The following is an 18150-nucleotide window of genomic DNA, read 5'->3' on the forward strand; positions in this document are numbered from 1 at the left end:
GTGCTGTCAACAGCGCTGGCCTGCCAAGCTTAATTTCCTGTTTATCTAGCACCGACTGGTACAAGCTGTGCCACCGATAGCACATGGAGAGCCTGATGAAACAGTACATATGCACAGACACGCATGGTGCATTGTGCTCGCGCTTCTACATACACACACACACACACGCACACACACACACTATAGAGCATCTTCAGAGATATGTGGCATCAGGGGCGTCCGCTGCGTTCTTCTGAAAACCAGTAGAGGCACGTAAAGAGAGCGCGCCACTCGCCGCACCGCAGCATCAGCTGAGGGGCCGAGAAGTGGCTCAGGCCGTCTCCGCTGCCCCACTTTCCTTTACCAAGCTCTAAAGGAGCAGAAAGGGTGTCATACCTGTAGTGCGGCCTGCTTCTCGCTGCTTTTCAGAGACTTGATGGTTCCACTCTGCTGCTGCTGCTGCTGTTGTTGGTGCTGCTGGAGAAGAATCTGTCTTGCAACTTGTAGAGCCTGAAAGAGACAGAGAACAGCAGAGGTGAGGAAAAAACAGAAAGGTCATGGAAGGAAAAAAAAAAAAAAAAGATTTGACTGTGTGTTTGGCTGAAGCTCTCCCTCGAGATCAGCCTGACGGCTCTCAAACGCAACAGATGTAACCCAAAAAGACAACGTGTTCCCGGCTCCCCGATAGATAACAAAACAAAAACTGAACAGACCGTTTTTTTTGTTTTTGTTCCATCTCTGCCACTTTCAAAAAAAAAAAATTTACATAGTTTCCTTTCGCGGCGTGGAGAACAATAATCAGTTGAGAAAACAAACAGTCGGGGAAAGAGAGGGAAGAAAAACAACCACCAGAATTGATAGCAAACAGTGAGAAACGCTCGGCAGATAACGTACACTTATAGTAAACAGTGAAAAAAACAAGCCGACGCAGCAAAAGGGCCATTAGCTGCTGTCTAATCTCTCTCTCTCTCTCTTTCTTCTATTCATTCACCAGCTCTCTCGCTCTTCCTCCTCTTACCCTCTCCTCCATAAAACAAATAAAAGGTTTACTGCCGCTCCAAAGATCTGTTAAAGGACACGGCCTTCTGCGTGGAAAACAAAATACAGTGCAGTCACATGTTTATTGCCCTGGCTAACCCCCCCACTGCCCCCCCCCCCCCACTCCCCTCCGGCCTCCACCACCCACCCCTCCCTTCTCCTGCAACAATAAATAATCAAACTTGCCATCCAGTACAAACAAAAGGCCGCGGCGGTGCTGGGAAAAGGAGAGGGAAAAAAATCTGACAGAAGAAGAAGAAGGAAGAGGAGAAGAAGAAGGCCTTCTGGTCGAGGGAAGAAAAAAAAGGGCCACTGATACCAAGAAAAGTGAACGGCGCGTTCCCACAGAGCGTCTGGGGTAGATTCACACCTACACCAGAGCAACATCTGAGTAAATAACCAGCTTCATTCTTTCCATCGTTTGCACACACACACACACACAACACACACACACAACACACACTTCCACACACACACACACACACACATATAGACGACTCCCACGATTAAACAAATAGTCAAAGAAAAAAAAAAAAAAAAAAAAAAAAAAAAAAAAAAAACAGCCTAAAGGAACGAGACTGCACCGCCGGCACTGCGCGGCCGTTTGTTAACTTATGTGTGTGTTTATCTGTGTGTGTGTGTGTGTGTGTGTGTGTGTGTGTGTGTTCATGTTGCTTTTTAAAGATAATGGTCACTCTGGGTTCTGCAGTGAATCTGGGCTGAAATGATGCCTGCGCTGCTGGGTTCTAACTGGAGCTCATGAAAACGACCCGACATGAAGAGCCGAAATCACCAGGTCAGAATCCAGTGGTTCTGATCCAGTGCAAATCGTGCACACAGGATAACGAGGAACGCTGGGAGCCGAAGGAAAACGGATCAGTTCCAACGGAGAAACAAGGAAATAAAGAGGTGAACAGCCGAAGAGTTAGAGGTGAGATATTTGAGCTGGAAATATTGACTGTGAGACATTTTCCCATATTAACACATAATGCCGCTCACACCGTCAAATCTTTACATCTGCTGCTCCGCTGAAGTGGAAACACGTGAAAACGGGCTGCGGCACATTTTATTTTTATTCCAGTTTATTTTCTAGATTTAGCATATTCAGAAAAAAATGTGAATAAATAAATAGAAATTAAACAAAAATAAAGTATACCTTTAATACGCCATCACTTTATATAACATTAAAATAAACCCAGTGAGAGTGTCTACCTGCAATTAACTCAATATAGCATTAGAATAAACCCAAATAAACATAAAGTCAGTGGTCAGTGAGAGTGTCTACCTGTAATTAACTCTATATAACATTAGAATAAACCCAAATAAACATAAAGTCAGTGGTCAGTGAGAGTGTCTACCTGTAATTAACTCTATATAACATTAGAATAAACCCAAATAAACATAAAGCCAGTGGTCAGTGAGAGTGTCTACCTGTAATTAACTCTATATAGCATTAGAATAAACCCAAATAAACATAAAGTCAGTGGTCAGTGAGAGTGTCTACCTGTAATTAACTCTATATAGCATTAGAATAAACCCAAATAAACATAAAGTCAGTGGTCAGTGAGAGTGTCTACCTGTAATTAACTCTATATAACATTAGAATAAACCCAAATTAACATAAAGTCAGTGGTCAGTGAGAGTGTCTACCTGTAATTAACTCTATATAACATTAGAATCAACCCAAATAAACATAAAGTCAGTGGTCAGTGAGAGTGTCTACCTGTAATTAACTCTATATAACATTAGAATCAACCCAAATAAACATAAAGTCAGTTTTCAGTGAGAGTGTCTAGCTGTAATTAACTCTATATAACATTAGAATAAACCCAAATAAACATAAAGTCAGTGGTCAGTGAGAGTGTCTACCTGTAATTAACTCTATATAACATTAGAATCAACCCAAATAAACATAAAGTCAGTGGTCAGTGAGAGTGTCTACCTGTAATTAACTCTATATAACATTAGAATAAACCCAAATTAACATAAAGTCAGTGGTCAGTGAGAGTGTCTACCTGTAATTAACTCTATATAACATTAGAATCAACCCAAATAAACATAAAGTCAGTGGTCAGTGAGAGTGTCTACCTGTAATTAACTCTATATAACATTAGAATCAACCCAAATAAACATAAAGTCAGTTTTCAGTGAGAGTGTCTAGCTGTAATTAACTCTATATAACATTAGAATAAACCCAAATAAACATAGTCAGTTTTCAGTGAGAGTGTCTACCTGTAATTAACTCTATATAACATTAGAATAAACCCAAATAAACAAAGTCAGTGGTCAGTGAGAGTGTCTACCTGTAATTAACTCTATATAACATTAGAATAAACCCAAATTAACATAGTCAGTGGTCAGTGAGAGTGTCTACCTGTAATTAACTCTATATAACATTAGAATAAACCCAAATAAACATAAAGTCAGTGGTCAGTGAGAGTGTCTACCTGTAATTAACTCTATATAACATTAGAATCAAACCAAATAAACATAAAGTCAGTGGTCAGTGAGAGTGTCTACCTGTAATTAACTCTATATAACATTAGAATAAACCCAAATAAACAAAGTCAGTGGTCAGTGAGAGTGTCTACCTGTAATTAACTCTATATAACATTAGAATAAACCCAAATAAACGGCCAAATGAGGGCTGATTAGACGAGCTCTGTGCTGGCTGGGTCTTTTACACAGGGCCTGTGAAGAAGTTGACGCTCTGGTGTTTTGGATGGAAACTCTGTTGTTCAGCAGTCGTTAAGGACTTGATTGCCAGATGCTGCAACATTCGTGAATAACTATGCAAAACATGTGAGGGATCCTCAGGGGGACGAGTGAGGAGTGACAGAAGGATAAACAAACAGTGAAAAAAAAAGAGGCTCTGAAGAAGACAGGAAGAAGGCTGGTGTGGAAGAGTCTGGGCGGGAGAGAGAGGAAAGAGGTGTGAGGAGAGAGAGAGAGAGAGTCTATCTAGTCTAACTCTGTATAAGCCCAATAAAGAAGCTGTTGAGTTAAGGCACTTGGCTGGGATACACAGCTGTGTGAGTGTGTGTGTGTGTGTGTGTGTGTGTGTGTGTGTGTGTGTGTGTGTGTGTGAGTGTGTGTGTGTGTATGACCTTCTGAAACACTGAGGCTGTGGGATGACATCATGAGGCAGGAATATGACCACAGGCTACAGAGAGGCCACTGCAAAGCTGGCTCACTCTGCTGTCTGGACCAACACACACACACACACACACACACACACTCGTAGCCTCAGCCACACATATGATACATCATACAGTGATATTACACAAACGCGCAGCGCGGTGGAACGTTCACTAATGACTCATCCTACAGTAACAACACGGAAATGAACCACTCAAACCATTTCAAACAAGCGATCAAAATCATCGAGAGCTTTTGTTTCCATGCTAGTTTCTGCCAGGCTCTATATTATGGAAGGGTTTTTAGAGGGGACAACCCCTTCGGCCACATTCACACCTCAAAGCATCAACGGCACACACTCGCCAAGCAGCCTACACAGCTCAGCTCTCAGCAGGGGAAAAAATAAACAGCCCATCAAATATGCATGGCGGTGTGACACTGAGCGCCCTCGCAGCAGCAAATGGGCTCAAACCCCTGATTTTAGGCCACGCCGGGGCAGCCGATTACCTTCCAGCTGGAACCAAAGACCTTTAAGACCTTTTACAGTAACTACTAATAGCTCAGTGACACAAATGTTTGTGGACACCCCTTCAAATGAATGCACTAAGCTACTTTACTAAGCAACGTTGTTGCCCATTGCTGAATACACAGATGTGCAAATGCACACAAACACACGTAGCTTGTCTAGTCCCTGTAGAGAAGTACTGCCAATAGAATAATGCCAGACGTGGGCTAGTAGAGGGGTATAAAGCCCCCCAGCTGCATTTAACTGTGGAGCAGTGGAAGAACTGTGTTCTCTGGAATGATGGATGGTGGAGCTCCAGCCAATACTTTCAGGATAAGTTGGGGATGATGATCACAATCAAATCCTCACAGCAAAACCTCCAAAATCTAGTAGAAAGCCTCCTTCTTCCCTGGACAGTGGAGACAGTTACTCCAACAAAAGCAGGGTAAGCTCTTTTTAATACCCTTGATTTTAGAAGAAACAATGGATGAGCAGGTGTCCCAATACTTTTGTCCATATTAGAAATGAGAGAGGGAGGAATTGAGGAATGGCCCAGTAAATTGGGACGCTCTGGAGCAGCAACACATGAGCTTAAGGTATTGGCTAGAAGGCTATTAGGCCTGTCAGCAGCGTTTTTAGCAGGATGGAGCTCGATCTAGTACCCTTGGGATGAGTTGCAGTGGTCATCCAACACGAGTACCTGACCTCACTGATGCTCTAGTGGCTAAATCAATCAAATCTTTCACAGCAATGCTCCAACTTGTAGTGTAAGGCCTTGCCAGAAGAGTAAATGAGGGAGTGCCCCCTAATATCCTCAATTTCAGTAATAAATGCTGGATAAGCAGGTGTCTACAAACCTCTGGCAATATGGTGGACATGCTGTTGAGTTTCTGAAATTCTCATTTTTTCCTTAAAATTCAAATAAAAAATCGAACATTTTCAGCCGGATCAGTTAATCAGCGAATATCGAAGCTCTGTAAATATCTCAGTATGGCTGAGAAACCCACAAACAACAGACGCAGCCAGAAAACCAAGAGAGCCTAACCAGCCTTGTTTGGTCAGCGAGGGTAAGATGACGTATCCTGATGTAACAGAATTAGAGGCTGGTGTTCTCCAGGCATGCTGAGCTCCAGTAGGTCGACTCTGGAGTGAACTGGAGTAAGCCTCAGTGACCTGATGTATACAGTAATGAGTGGACAGCTACGATGTGAGGAGACACAATATTAGCAAATATAAAAAAGCAAAAAAAACAACTACAAATATATATTCATATGGGCAAATCTGAGGATTTTGGGGTGCAAAATGAAAATGATAATTATATAAAAGTAATAAAAACTAGTTTTAATTCATTAGTTTGTTTTTAAACTCAATAAACAATTTAACAACAAAAAAATAATGAATAATTAATGAATAATGAATAATTTTGTCCTCCTAACAAATCTGAATCCCAAAGGCCCCAAAGAGTCGATTATTATGTCTGCTATTTTTGCAGATAGAATTAATATTGCAGGATGTAAATATGTAAATTATGGTCCGAGCCATAAACTATATAAGCCTATATTTAAACACAGAAAAATCATCAATAAAATAACAGACCATAATATCATTATTTCATATAATTATTATTGTATGTAATTATATATTATCATTTTATTTATTTATTTATTTATTTTTTGAGTGTATTCATTGAAATACATTTTTTAGGGACATAAAGTCCAGAGACTTAGCCTAATAGTGTTTGGTGGTACAGTAGAACCCTGTATTAGCATAATGACAATAAAGTTAAATTGAATTATACTGAATTAAACATATTTCCAAAATTGTCAGGCCCTAGTGAGCCTGTGTTGGACTAGTGTGGTTCAGTGTATATTGTAATACTATATTGTTTCGCTGCCCTCAATGTAAAGTTCAGACTAGATGAAGACACACAATGAGCCTAATTCTTAACAGCAGAATTAGAAATAAACTCCAGCTAATGCAGACTGACTGTGGGATTCCATACAAGGCCTTAATGGCTTTAGTCTGTGTCCAGAAAGCTCTCAGTCTGGTCTTTTGTGAACTGGAACACAGTGTTCTTGATGGCGTAGATTAAAGATTACCACACAGGCACGTTTACCTGTTGCTCACTGCTGGGAAGTGTGCTGTGTTTATTTACTCAGAAACTTTTATGACACGTAAATGCTCGGTGTATGATTCGTTCACTCTGCTGCAGACCGGGGTGGGGAAAGAAAGATATTTGAGTCAACAGGATGCAATTCAAGTTTGAGGCACTTTGAGATTACGCCATAAGGTACACAGAGCAACTCTCGGTTCTTTAATTGCGTCACAAAGACTGTCCACAAACCGACTCTATCACAGAGCGATTGCATTTTCTGTTAACCAACAATAGGCTCCGCTAACCACAGGGATTCTTCCTCTACTGTAGAACATCTCCATTCAGCACATCACACTGCAGCTGCGTGATAGAGGCTCGCTCGTGGGTCACCACATTTCAGCTAAAATACTAACTGAACATTAACCTCACATTACATTGATTACATGATTTACCCTTTTATTATTGGGAATAACAATCTTACTGGGGAGTGAAATGATCCTAAAACCTAAAATATTCAGAATTTACTTATTTTGCGAATGTTGTAAGAATTTATATACGATTATTCAGCTTATTTCTACACATTTCTGCTAGTTTAAAGTCATTTTATCTAGCTAAAGTGTCTTATTCTATGGGCTGAGGTGCAGTAATGAGCAGAATTAGCATTTTTAAAACAAGCAAAATCATCCACTGATAAAATACAACACTTTTCCACATAAAATGACTCATAATAAGTGAAAACATTCAGAAAAAATGATATAAATACTAAAATTAAGACAATATTACTTGCTAAAATAGCATTTTTGCCATGTAGGTGACCCTTCTGTACAGTCACAGGCACAAATATACATTTTGCTAAAGTGTAAATAAGTAAACAAACAAACAAACACTTAAATATGGCATTTTCTTCTATTTATTTGCTGAATTTAGCATATTTAAATACATAGATTATGATCTATGCTGTAATCTTTGTATATGCTGCATCCCCATGTGGGCAATTTAGCAAATAAACAGTAATTACGCATTAATAAGTGTGTTTCTATAGAGGATGTGGTACTCACATAATCATTCGCCATAAGTATTCATAAATATTCACCACACTGGCTGTATCTTCCTCACTAGTGGCTAAAAAAGCTAAAGTTCTCTCATGAAAAGAAGCAGAAAGCCCGTCTTTAAGAGTATGGAAGAAAAATTTGACTAGAAAATGTACTGCTGTAACAAATGTCAATTCCCACCCACTAGCTGGGACTCCCCCTGTCACATGATGCCACCAGCGCTGGGAGGGTGAAGGCCATCATGTGCTTCCTTCCAGTCACCTTTTTTTTTTTTTTTTTTTTTTGAACTGCTGCTCGACCTGCTTGAAGAAGAGCACTGACGCAGAGACGCTCGGGCTGGCTAGCACTGTGCTGACCGATGGGGGAGAGGGAGGGCCATCCTTCCCGCCCAGAGAGAGAGAGAGTGAGGACACCTGTGCTGTCCTGGAGCCACTCAGAGGATAATGTCAGCTGATACTTTCGCGCGACTGAGCTGCAATGCGGTATAATTTGCTTGTACACAGACGCTGCTTGTAAAAAAAAAAAAAAAAAGTTTGTAGACACTGCAAGGGTGAGGACAGGGAGTCTGTTTTCCCTCAAGGGTGAGGACAGCTCTCTTCTGCAAAGGCCTTACGCTAGATTTTGGGACATTGCTGTGAGGATTTGCTCAGTTATAGATCTCAAATGCCACTCAAACTTGTCAGAGGTAAGTCCCACTGCTCCACAGCCCAGTGCTCCCAGTGCTGCAGGGCTTTATACCCCTGTATCCACCGGATAGCACTGGGCATGGTGACTTTCGACTCATGCATGGCATAGACTCAAGCTTATGGAGTGAGAGTTATTAAGCCTGAGACACTCAGTAGCTACAGGGACATCTGTACAATCTGGTGGGCCTATTCTTCTGGTAATAGAAGCTTGCAGGCTCTTTGAGGGGTTAAAAAGAGCGTATGGAGACTGTTGGTGATGTATAATGCATCTATATGTCTCTGAAGTCGGACCAATATGCTATCATGCATCATATTAATAATAAAAACACCATCAGAATCAGAACTAATATGACGAGATGGGCCGAATTCGGCTGTTGGGCCGCAGCGGTTTCCAAGGTGAGCCCAGGCTCCATCAGAGGAACGTATTTGTTGTTTAACAAGCAAGCACCTCCCGCCTGACTAGCCGAGTGCTAACGTAGTGCTAAAGCAACCCATTGTGAGCTGTCACTCCAGTGTTTACACAGCGCACCCCAAATCCCCCCCCCCTCCCCCCTCGCTCACTCACACACCCGCTCTCTCTCCCTCTCTTTGCCTGGAATTCGTCTTCTTTTGATCTGGCATTCAAAGGTAGCGCTGGGTTTGATGGACGCGCTAGGCTAAAAGCAGCTCCAGACGCCGGAGCGATAAACTGCTGAGCGATGACAGGCCGGAATGGTTTGAAGGTGCGCTTAAAGAGAGGGGAACAGCGTGTTGCCTGGGCACTACAATAGCAGGCATCAAGAGACGTATTTGGAGGAAGTGATCAGATACAAAAGCAGTTCAAAGACTGATAATGCTAACAGATGATTGTGGGGCGAAAGCGGAGAGAGCTACGGGCAACGGCTGATGCCAATCAGGGAGTTTGCACTATACGGATACTATATGGCCACTGTTTCCTCTGGAATCAGGGGGATTCAAAAGTTGATCCTGCTTTTGTTGGAGTAACTCTGGAGTCTCTACTGTCCAGAGAAGAAGGAGGCTTTCTACGAATTTGGATGAGGATTTGAATGCATTCAGCATTAGTGAGGTCAGGAGGTCAACATGGATGATCACCACCACATCTCATTATCCGCAACTCCACAATGGAGCACCATCCTCAATGCTAGGGGGCATTGGCTTTATACCCCTCTACTAGCCCCATCATGGTCCATCATGTCCATCATGTTCATCTGCTCTATAGAGAGTCCTATTCTATTGGCAGTACCTCTCCATACAAAGACTACACAAGCTGTATTAGTATCTGTGTCAGTAATGGGTGCAACTTAAAGTACCTAAATGCACACACTTTAGAAGGGGTGTCCACAAACATTTGGACATACAGTGCATATATAGCTAACAAATTTACAGACAGTAAAGGTGTCATGGTTCGGTCCAGGCCGTGGTTCGGACCTTGCGGTCTCCTCCTTACAATGATTTGTGTGATTGGTACAGACACAGTGTGTCTTGAGAATCCTTCATTAAAATTCCTCGTTAGGATTATTTGAAGCCGGAGCCACATCAATACACGTACTACACAATACACACACAAACACACACACACGCCCCGAACCCTCCAGGTATTTCAGATTAGAAAACAGCCTCAAGGACCTGACAAGGCCCTGTCTTATCACTAACAAAGACAACAGCATTTGCTATTCTTGTCATTCACAATCCCTCTTTCATATTTCATCTCAAATATGTTCAAAGTTCACACCTCCCAAGCCCCCCGTCCCCCCCATCCCCCCCTGCCGCCGCCTTCTGTGTTAACAGCTTTGCCTCAATAAACATGGCTTGGCATTATCTGCATCTGCTTTTCACACCGTATTAGCACAGAGAATCAGTGCCGGAGCTGTAACAACTTGTGTCCCAGGGCAGTCTCCCAGTGATAAGAGAGAGAGAGAGCGAGAGAGGGAGAGAGAGAGAGAGAGAGAGAGTAGATGACTGGAGTGCTAGATGTCTTTATATGCGGTGAGCGCAGTGTGGATTATTTACAGGCTTTGGGGTTTCCCGCTGTGCGAGCCTCCCTCCACCAGCTACGCAAATCCCTTTTCGAACATTCAGTGCACGGTAGGGGAGCAGTCCCTTAGCTTTCGGCCCTTTCCTGCACCTTCCCTTTCTGGAGGCTCGGGGAAAATTCCAGCGACGGTGCGTGGCACAAGCCAGGACCTCCAAGATAAACAAATGTGACCATGCCTTTGAATGATGGGGGGGGGGTGTGGGGGCTCAGGAATGAATGAGAATCCAGGCTCAGTCAGTTTTGGAATTTAAGATGGATTATAAGGACAAAGAGAAGGGAAAGTAGTGTCAGTTGTGGGTACAAAACCTTGTATCTCCAGATTGTTACACTTTAATATAGGGTAATGTAAAAAATATGGGTGTAGAGGTACGAGTATTTGTGTAAGCATCAAAACTATAGATGCAGATTTAAACCCCTGACCCTGGTCTACAAAGCCAAGACTGGACCAGCCAGCCCCTCCGTACTTGATGGCGATGGTCAAAAGCTGATCTGCACCAAGAGCCCTTCCAGCTTCAAGTACGGCTCGGCTCGACCCGCCATCCTTTAAGATCCACGGAAGACGAGCGTCCAGACTTTTTACTGTCCTGCACCGAAGTGGTGGAACGAACTTCCCCTGAGTGTCCGAACAGCAGAGTCCAACGCTCGCTGTCTTCAAACCCAGACTGAAGACCCTCCTCTTCTGAGAGTACTTGGGTGAATAGCAGAGTGGTCTCCTTATTGACTTGGGTTTAGTAGAGTCTAAACTTAGAGGAGCTTTGAACTTTTAGTCTATTCAAACTAGCTGAGGTTTTTCTTGGGTAAATAGCAAAGCACTTTGTAAGTCGCTTTGGAGAAGAGCGTCTGCTAAATGCCCTGAATGTAAATGTAAATGTTGATGAAGCGTCCTCTATGGCCACTGTTCTTTAGCGTTTCCAATTTTCTGGCCATATCCCATCGACTTTCTGAGAAGAAAAGAGACTTTTCAGAGCCAGGACTTAAGTTACAGGACGGTTGTGGTCAGTCCGCAACTTTACAGAAAGAACTGCCATCTTTTGTTGCTGTCCTTGAGGGGGCGCTCAAAGCGAGATTAGTATTTATGGCTGTGGAGTAAAAGTGAATTACTCAATTCAATATAACACTATCCAACTGTAGGGGGAGCCCAGGAGCAAAAAAACACCCAAATAATCGAATGATACTGCTGTCAGGTGATCAATTAATTACCCTGGGGTAATTAATGACAACCGGGGGTGTTGCTGTATTAATCCAGCGCTTTCTGCTGATCTCAGCCCAGCCTGACAGCGACACTCATCCATGACAATATGGTCATCGCTAAAACAGCGAACAACATTTTAAGTGGTGCAAAAACCTAAAATAAAAATAGTTATGAGGTTTTGATACATGAAACACAATCCTGAACACTGAAAGGCTCCTTTTGTCATCTTATGAAGGGAAATCATAGCATGTGAAATGAGAGCGGTGCTCGTTTGATCTGGCCTGTCTCAGACCCCAGCCTCTTATCTCCTTCCCTGTCCACTGCGGAGCTCATCTCAATAGCAGGCAAGACTTTGAACGTGAAACAGATCCAAAATAATTGAGGCCCTAATTGGAGGAAGATGTGCACACAGGTGAAACCGGATCCCGGTGGCCATTCTGGAGCTGAGAGATGTTTAAACAGTGGTGAGGGATGACCGGCCGGAGACGGCGACGCTCAAGACCCAGTGTTGGGAAAGTCTGGCCACAAATAGGCTGGTGTTTAATGTAGTCCTGCTCAGTGCCCGCGATCGGTCTCTGCAGGATTGGGGAGATATGTGTTATAAATGTCAAGGTTGGGTCGACTTTATGAGAAGGAAAGACACTTTTCAGAGCCAGGAATGAAGTTATGGGACGGTTGTGGCCAGTGAGCAACTTTACAGAAAGAACCTCCATCCTCTGTTGCAGCTTCTCATGGCTTCACTCAGGTAAACTGACGGTAGTAGATGACAGATCTATGAGTGATTCGGGGTCGAGACACTACATGGTTGCTATAGGATCCCATGTAGGTACTATGGTGTTGCTAGGTGGTTGCTACGGTATCTGAGGTAGTTGCTGGGATGATGCCGAATGCTTGCTAGATGGGTGCAACACTGCTGCAAGGTGATTGCAATGGTATTTTAGCAGGTGCTGCTTAAAGGCTTGCTAGATACTTGTTGCTAGGTGGTTGGTATGGTATCCCAGAGGGATGCTATGGTGTTTCAGGTGGTTGTCAAGTTGCTGATGAGGTGGTACCCCATGTGGTTTGTTGGGTGTGACTTGTGTATTTGTATCATTGTGATATAAGAATGGTGCCAAAGCTCCACCCCCCCCCCCATTCATTCCTATGGGAGATGTGATGCCTTAGAAGAACCACTTTTGGATCCCTACACTGTTAGAAATGAAGGTGCTACAAAGGGTTCTGCAAGCAATTACATAGAAGATTAATCCATAAACTCTTAAATACACAAGCTACAAAGGGTTCTTTGAGCTACGCCATAGAAGAACTGCATTTGGATCCATAGAGAACCATATTTCTACAAGATATGAGTGTGAAGAACCTTGAAAGGTTTACAGAAGTCAATGTAAAGGTTCTAATGTTCTTCACATGCAGATATATTTACAAAAATGGTTCTTCTATGGCATCGCTTAAAGATCCTTTTGTAGTATCTTTATTTTTAGGTGTTGCACCAGATTTAGGAGCTTGAGGAACCGTGTGGAACCGTGAAGAACATGTGGGAAGCAGTTTGTTAAGATCGTTTATATCACTGTAAGTAAATGTTATGGAAATCTGACAATAGCCGTGGTGATCAAACCCAGAGGAGAACCTACCCAACACTGATACACACTCTTTTACACTGAGTTTTAATGTAGATCAATGATCACTACAGCAAACAGCATTAGAGCAGGTCTTTTCGACCAGTGTATTAATGCCTCTTATTCTTATCAAAAGACACTGGTGGGAGGTACTAGCTAGAGAGGCCCTGGATGCGTATATACAGCGGTACTTACATAGTAATGGAATCCGCTTACAATAAGTGCCATTTTAATTGAAACATGTACGAGTCAGAGACGTTCTCTCCGTGGCGTGAGCGGCTGAGCATCGAGGATCATAGCTATTTATATTAATTGAGTTTTTTTTCCCCCCTTCTTCTTCTTCAGCTCATTTTCACGATGTACCGTTATCTGCAATGCAAAATAGGGCCGGATTTTTCAGTAAGTATATAATTAATGCTATTTCCAAAAAGCCCTCTTCACATGGAAAACAGGCGCCCATGCTGAAACCCCGTGAATTACGGGCTCACGGAAAACCGCTCTTCATCCACTGTTTAGATTTCCAAACTAATTCGTGTAGAATACATAAATAAATCAATGGTTTATACCCACTCCAGACCATTACACCACCTCCCCTAAGCTGCACTTTTCAACCGATCTATTAATATTTATGACAACACCAAACATTTCAAATTGCCACGTTTAAACAATATAAAGTTCAGCGTGCAATTACATAAGCTGTGAGCTGACTTCGGTTAAAAACAGACGTTGCCCTAAATAGCATGCAATATTCAGATCTGACAAATGGTTTTCTCTGGGACTGAGATAAAAAAAAAAGAGAGAGAGAGATAAAGATACAAAGTGATAATGATGGGGAGAGAGAGACTGTGAGACTGTGTGAGAGAGAGAGAGAGAGAGAGAGAGAGAGAGAGGTGGTGTGTAAAGGTATTAAGTGTGGGAGATAAGTGTGTGTGTGTGTGTATGGGGGGGGGAGTGTGGAGTGAGGCTGCTGATAGAGGGATGAGAAAAGAGTGTTTAGGAAGTGTAAACAGGGGGCTGCTCCGTGCCTGGTACGGATGGGTGACCTGTAGAAGTCAGAGGTCAGCTGAGCTATGCTGCATCGCTGGCCGTGGCTTGGCGGGCCGATGGGGCCGTTTGTTTGGATTGCACTGCCCTGGCTGACCGGCGGCTTAACAGCAGATGGCAAAAAGAAGAGCTCCTTTCACAGGCCGCGGAAAGACATACCCAAACAGACCAGGAGAGCGGCAGGGAGAGCCGGAATGCTCACGGCTTCTGGAGACCTTTGCTTGGTTGAACCAACAGTTATACACACTCTTAAAAACAAAGGTTCTACAAAGGGTTCTTTAAGCAATGCCTTAGAAGAACCACTGTTAGATCCCTATACTCTTACTAACAAGCTACAAAGGGTTCTTTAAGCAATGCCTTAGAAGCCCGCTATTAGATCCCTACCCTTCTTTAAGCAATGCCATAAATCCCTACACTCTTACAAATAAAGGTTCTACAAAAGGTTCTTTGAGAGAAACTGCAGAAGAACCACTTTTGTATCCCTATACTCTTAAAAATAAAGCTGCTACAAAGGGTTCTTTAAGGGAAGATGTAGAAGAACTGCTTTTGGATCCCAACCCTACACAAATAAATAAGCTATAAAGGGTTCTTTAAGCAATGCCTTAGAAGAACCGCTGTTAGATCCATATACTCTTAAAAATAAAGGTACTATAAAGGGTTCTTTAAGCAATGCCTTAGAAGAACCGCTATTAGATCCATATACTCTTAAAACTAACTAAGCCATAAAGGGTTCTTTAAGGGAAGATGTAAAAGAACCGCTTTTGGATCCCAACCCTACACAAATAAATAAACTATAAAGGGTTCTTTAAGCAATGCCTCAGAAGAACCGCTGTTAGACCCCTACACTCTTACCAACTAAGCTATAAGGGGTTCTTTAAGCAATGCCTCAGAAGAACCACTGTGAGATCCCTATACTCTTACGAAGCTACAAAGGGTTCTTTAAGAAATGCCTTAGAAGAACCGTTGTTAGACCCCTACACTCTTACTAACGAAGCTACAAAGGGTTCTTTAAGAAATGCCTTAGAAGAACCGCTGTTAGACCCCTACACTCTTACTAACGAAGCTACAAAGGGTTCTTTAAGAAATGCCTTAGAAGAACCGCTGTTAGACCCCTACACTCTTACAAATAAAGGTGATACAAAAGGTTCTTTAAGAAATGCCTTAGAAGAACCGCTGTTAGACCCCTACACTCTTACAAATAAAGGTGATACAAAAGGTTCTTTAAGCAATGCCTTAGAAGAACCGCTTTTGGATCCCTATCCTACACAAATAAATAAGCTATAAAGGGTTCTTTAAGCAATGCCTTAGAAGAACCACTGTTAGATCCCTATACTCTTAAAAATAAAGGTGCTACAAAGGGTTCTTTAAACAGTGCCTTAGAAGAACCACTGTGAGACCCCTACACTCTTAAAATTAAAGGTGCTACAAAGGGTTCTTTAAGCAATGCCTTAGAAGAACCACTGTGAGACCCCTACACTCTTACAAATAAAGGTGATACAAAGGGTTCTTTAAGCAATGCCTTAGAAGAACCACTGTGAGACCCCTATACTCTTAAAATTAAAGGTGCTACAAAGGGTTCTTTAAGCAATGCCTTAGAAGAACCACTGTGAGACCCCTATACTCTTAAAATTAAAGGTGCTACAAAGGGTTCTTTAAACAATGCCTTTGAAGAACCACTGTTAGATCCCTATACTCTTAAAAATAAAGGTGCTATAAAGGTTTTTTTAAAGAAATGCCTTAGAAGAACCGCTATTAGATTTGTGTTAAGACCCCCACAACACATATCGTCTGCTGGAATCTGTGTATCGATCCGCCCCTAGACAGAACCACAGTCAGCTGAGAATGCTGGAGCTGATCAGTCGACCTGCAGACTCAGAAGGGACAGTACAATTATAAATACACTTACAACGCAAAGCACTGATACACTTCCTTTGAAGCACAGCCAAACAATACCCCCCCCCCACACACGTACCATCAACCCCTCTAACTTACTCTAATCTTCTAACAAATGAGCCGATCTGTTTCGCCACGCAGCTACATCTCGTCTGTCGCAGCCGTTATTGAATCGGGATGGTGTTTATTAATTCTTTACTGGGCTGTAAAGGCATAAACATCCTCCCAGCGCACACGCGGAGCTGTCAGCGACATATTGTCTCTCTCGCCCCGGCCCTCTCTTCCACGTCAATTACGGCTTTCTACTTCGGAGGCGCTGGCTGATGAATCGGCCGTAAAACCCATTCGCATTAATACTCCATTGTGCATCTGCTGCTGACGGTAATTAAAGAAGTAAATGACTCATAAGAAGGGACGCATTAGCTGCTGGGACGGGGGGAAATAAAGGAGTGAGTGCAGTAAGTGGAGGCCGGCGTTCGGCAACCCGTGAGAATTCGTAAAGAACCGCGGCTTGAGAGTCGGGAGTCATCGGCGGCGGTGGCGTTAAGCTGGGTTTGGTGAAAGTCGAATTTATGCAATTCTGCCCTCGGCACAAACCGTTTCCATCAACCGAGACATGTCTGAGGTTTAAAGTTGCTTATTTAGTTTTGCACTGGAGTTTGCATATGGATTTCCACCTATTCTACATGTGAAATATGTGAAATTATGAATTCCTAGAGCAGTGTGAATTGGTGGGATCTGCAGGGGTTCAGCAGGGTTCAGTCCTGGGCCACCGCCTGATCGGCCTGGAAATGTACTTAAAATATGTGCAGTGTTTTCCTGGGAACTCTCTGACTGGGAAACACATAAATCTGCAGACTTACACATTTTCTTACATTTACTTTTCAGTTTTATGACATTTAGCAAGTGGGTGCATCTTACTGGGTAACGGCACCACCCTCCCTGTGGCAGATCAGGTAGGGTTGGATAACTCTACACCTTGGACAAGACTCCTAACTCACGATCCCCATGTAAATCACTCTGAATAAGAGTATCAGGGTAACGCCATCAACGTAAATGTTAAGGTAGTGGATGCTCTCACCTTCAGTGATCTGCAGAAATGCTTAGATGCCCACTAGCTAGTGTGAATAGTCTAGAGTCCAAAGGTACTTCTAGCCTAGATACAAAGGATGCATGATACCCATCAGCAATCATCCAACCAACCCTGCTCCTGGACAGCTACTGTATCTTCCTCTGATCCACCTAATTACTGCTTCCAGAAGTAATTCCTTGTTTTTTGGAAGAAACAATGAATAAGCAGGTGTCCCAATACTTTTGTCCATACTGATTCAAGTGGAATTAGTCTGAATAAAGCTGGTTCCCAATAATGGGTTTTGTTATGGGACCAGATCTTCCAGTATCTCGTCCAGAGTGTCTGCCATCATCTCCACATGGCGTGAAAAAGTAATAAACCCCCTCAAACACTTGCATTTTTTGCATTTATTGTTATTTATATTTGGTTTTCTTCTCACCAGATGTTGTTATTTCATCTTGGCATCTTCATCAGAAGGCCATTATATTATGTGCATATTACCGAGCGTGAGGCAAGACCCCCACAACACATATGGCCTGCTGGAATCTGTGTATCGATCGGCCCCTAGACAGAACCACAGTCAGCTGAATGGGGTTCTAGATTTGGATAGGGAAGGAGGCTCTCCATGGGGAGGGCTGAAGGCCACCGCACTAAATCAACATATGACATTTAAATGCAACCATAATCCTTTAAGAAGCGCAAGATGAGGGCTGATTAAGCGCTGCTCAAGGAGATCTTCAGAGGTCTTCAGCTAGTGTTTGAAGACACCCAAGGAAAGTGTGCTCCACCACCTTGGTACCAGCACAGA

At 42.9% G+C, this 18150-nt stretch overlaps 1 protein-coding gene across 3 annotated transcripts in view; it reads right to left on the reverse strand.

The window, feature by feature from the left end:
* The window catches only part of foxp1b (forkhead box P1b), a 325147-nt gene that overhangs the window by 106335 nt on the left and 200662 nt on the right, over positions 1-18150 (reverse strand). For all 3 annotated transcript variants that reach the window (XM_072684908.1, XM_072684909.1, XM_072684910.1), the window contains one exon: positions 376-489. In XM_072684908.1, coding sequence (XP_072541009.1) covers positions 376-489 — 114 coding nt within the window. The remainder of the gene's footprint in view (positions 1-375; positions 490-18150) is intronic.

The sequence above is a fragment of the Salminus brasiliensis genome, chromosome 7 (assembly GCF_030463535.1).
Source record: "Salminus brasiliensis chromosome 7, fSalBra1.hap2, whole genome shotgun sequence".
Lineage (NCBI taxonomy): Eukaryota > Metazoa > Chordata > Actinopteri > Characiformes > Bryconidae > Salminus > Salminus brasiliensis.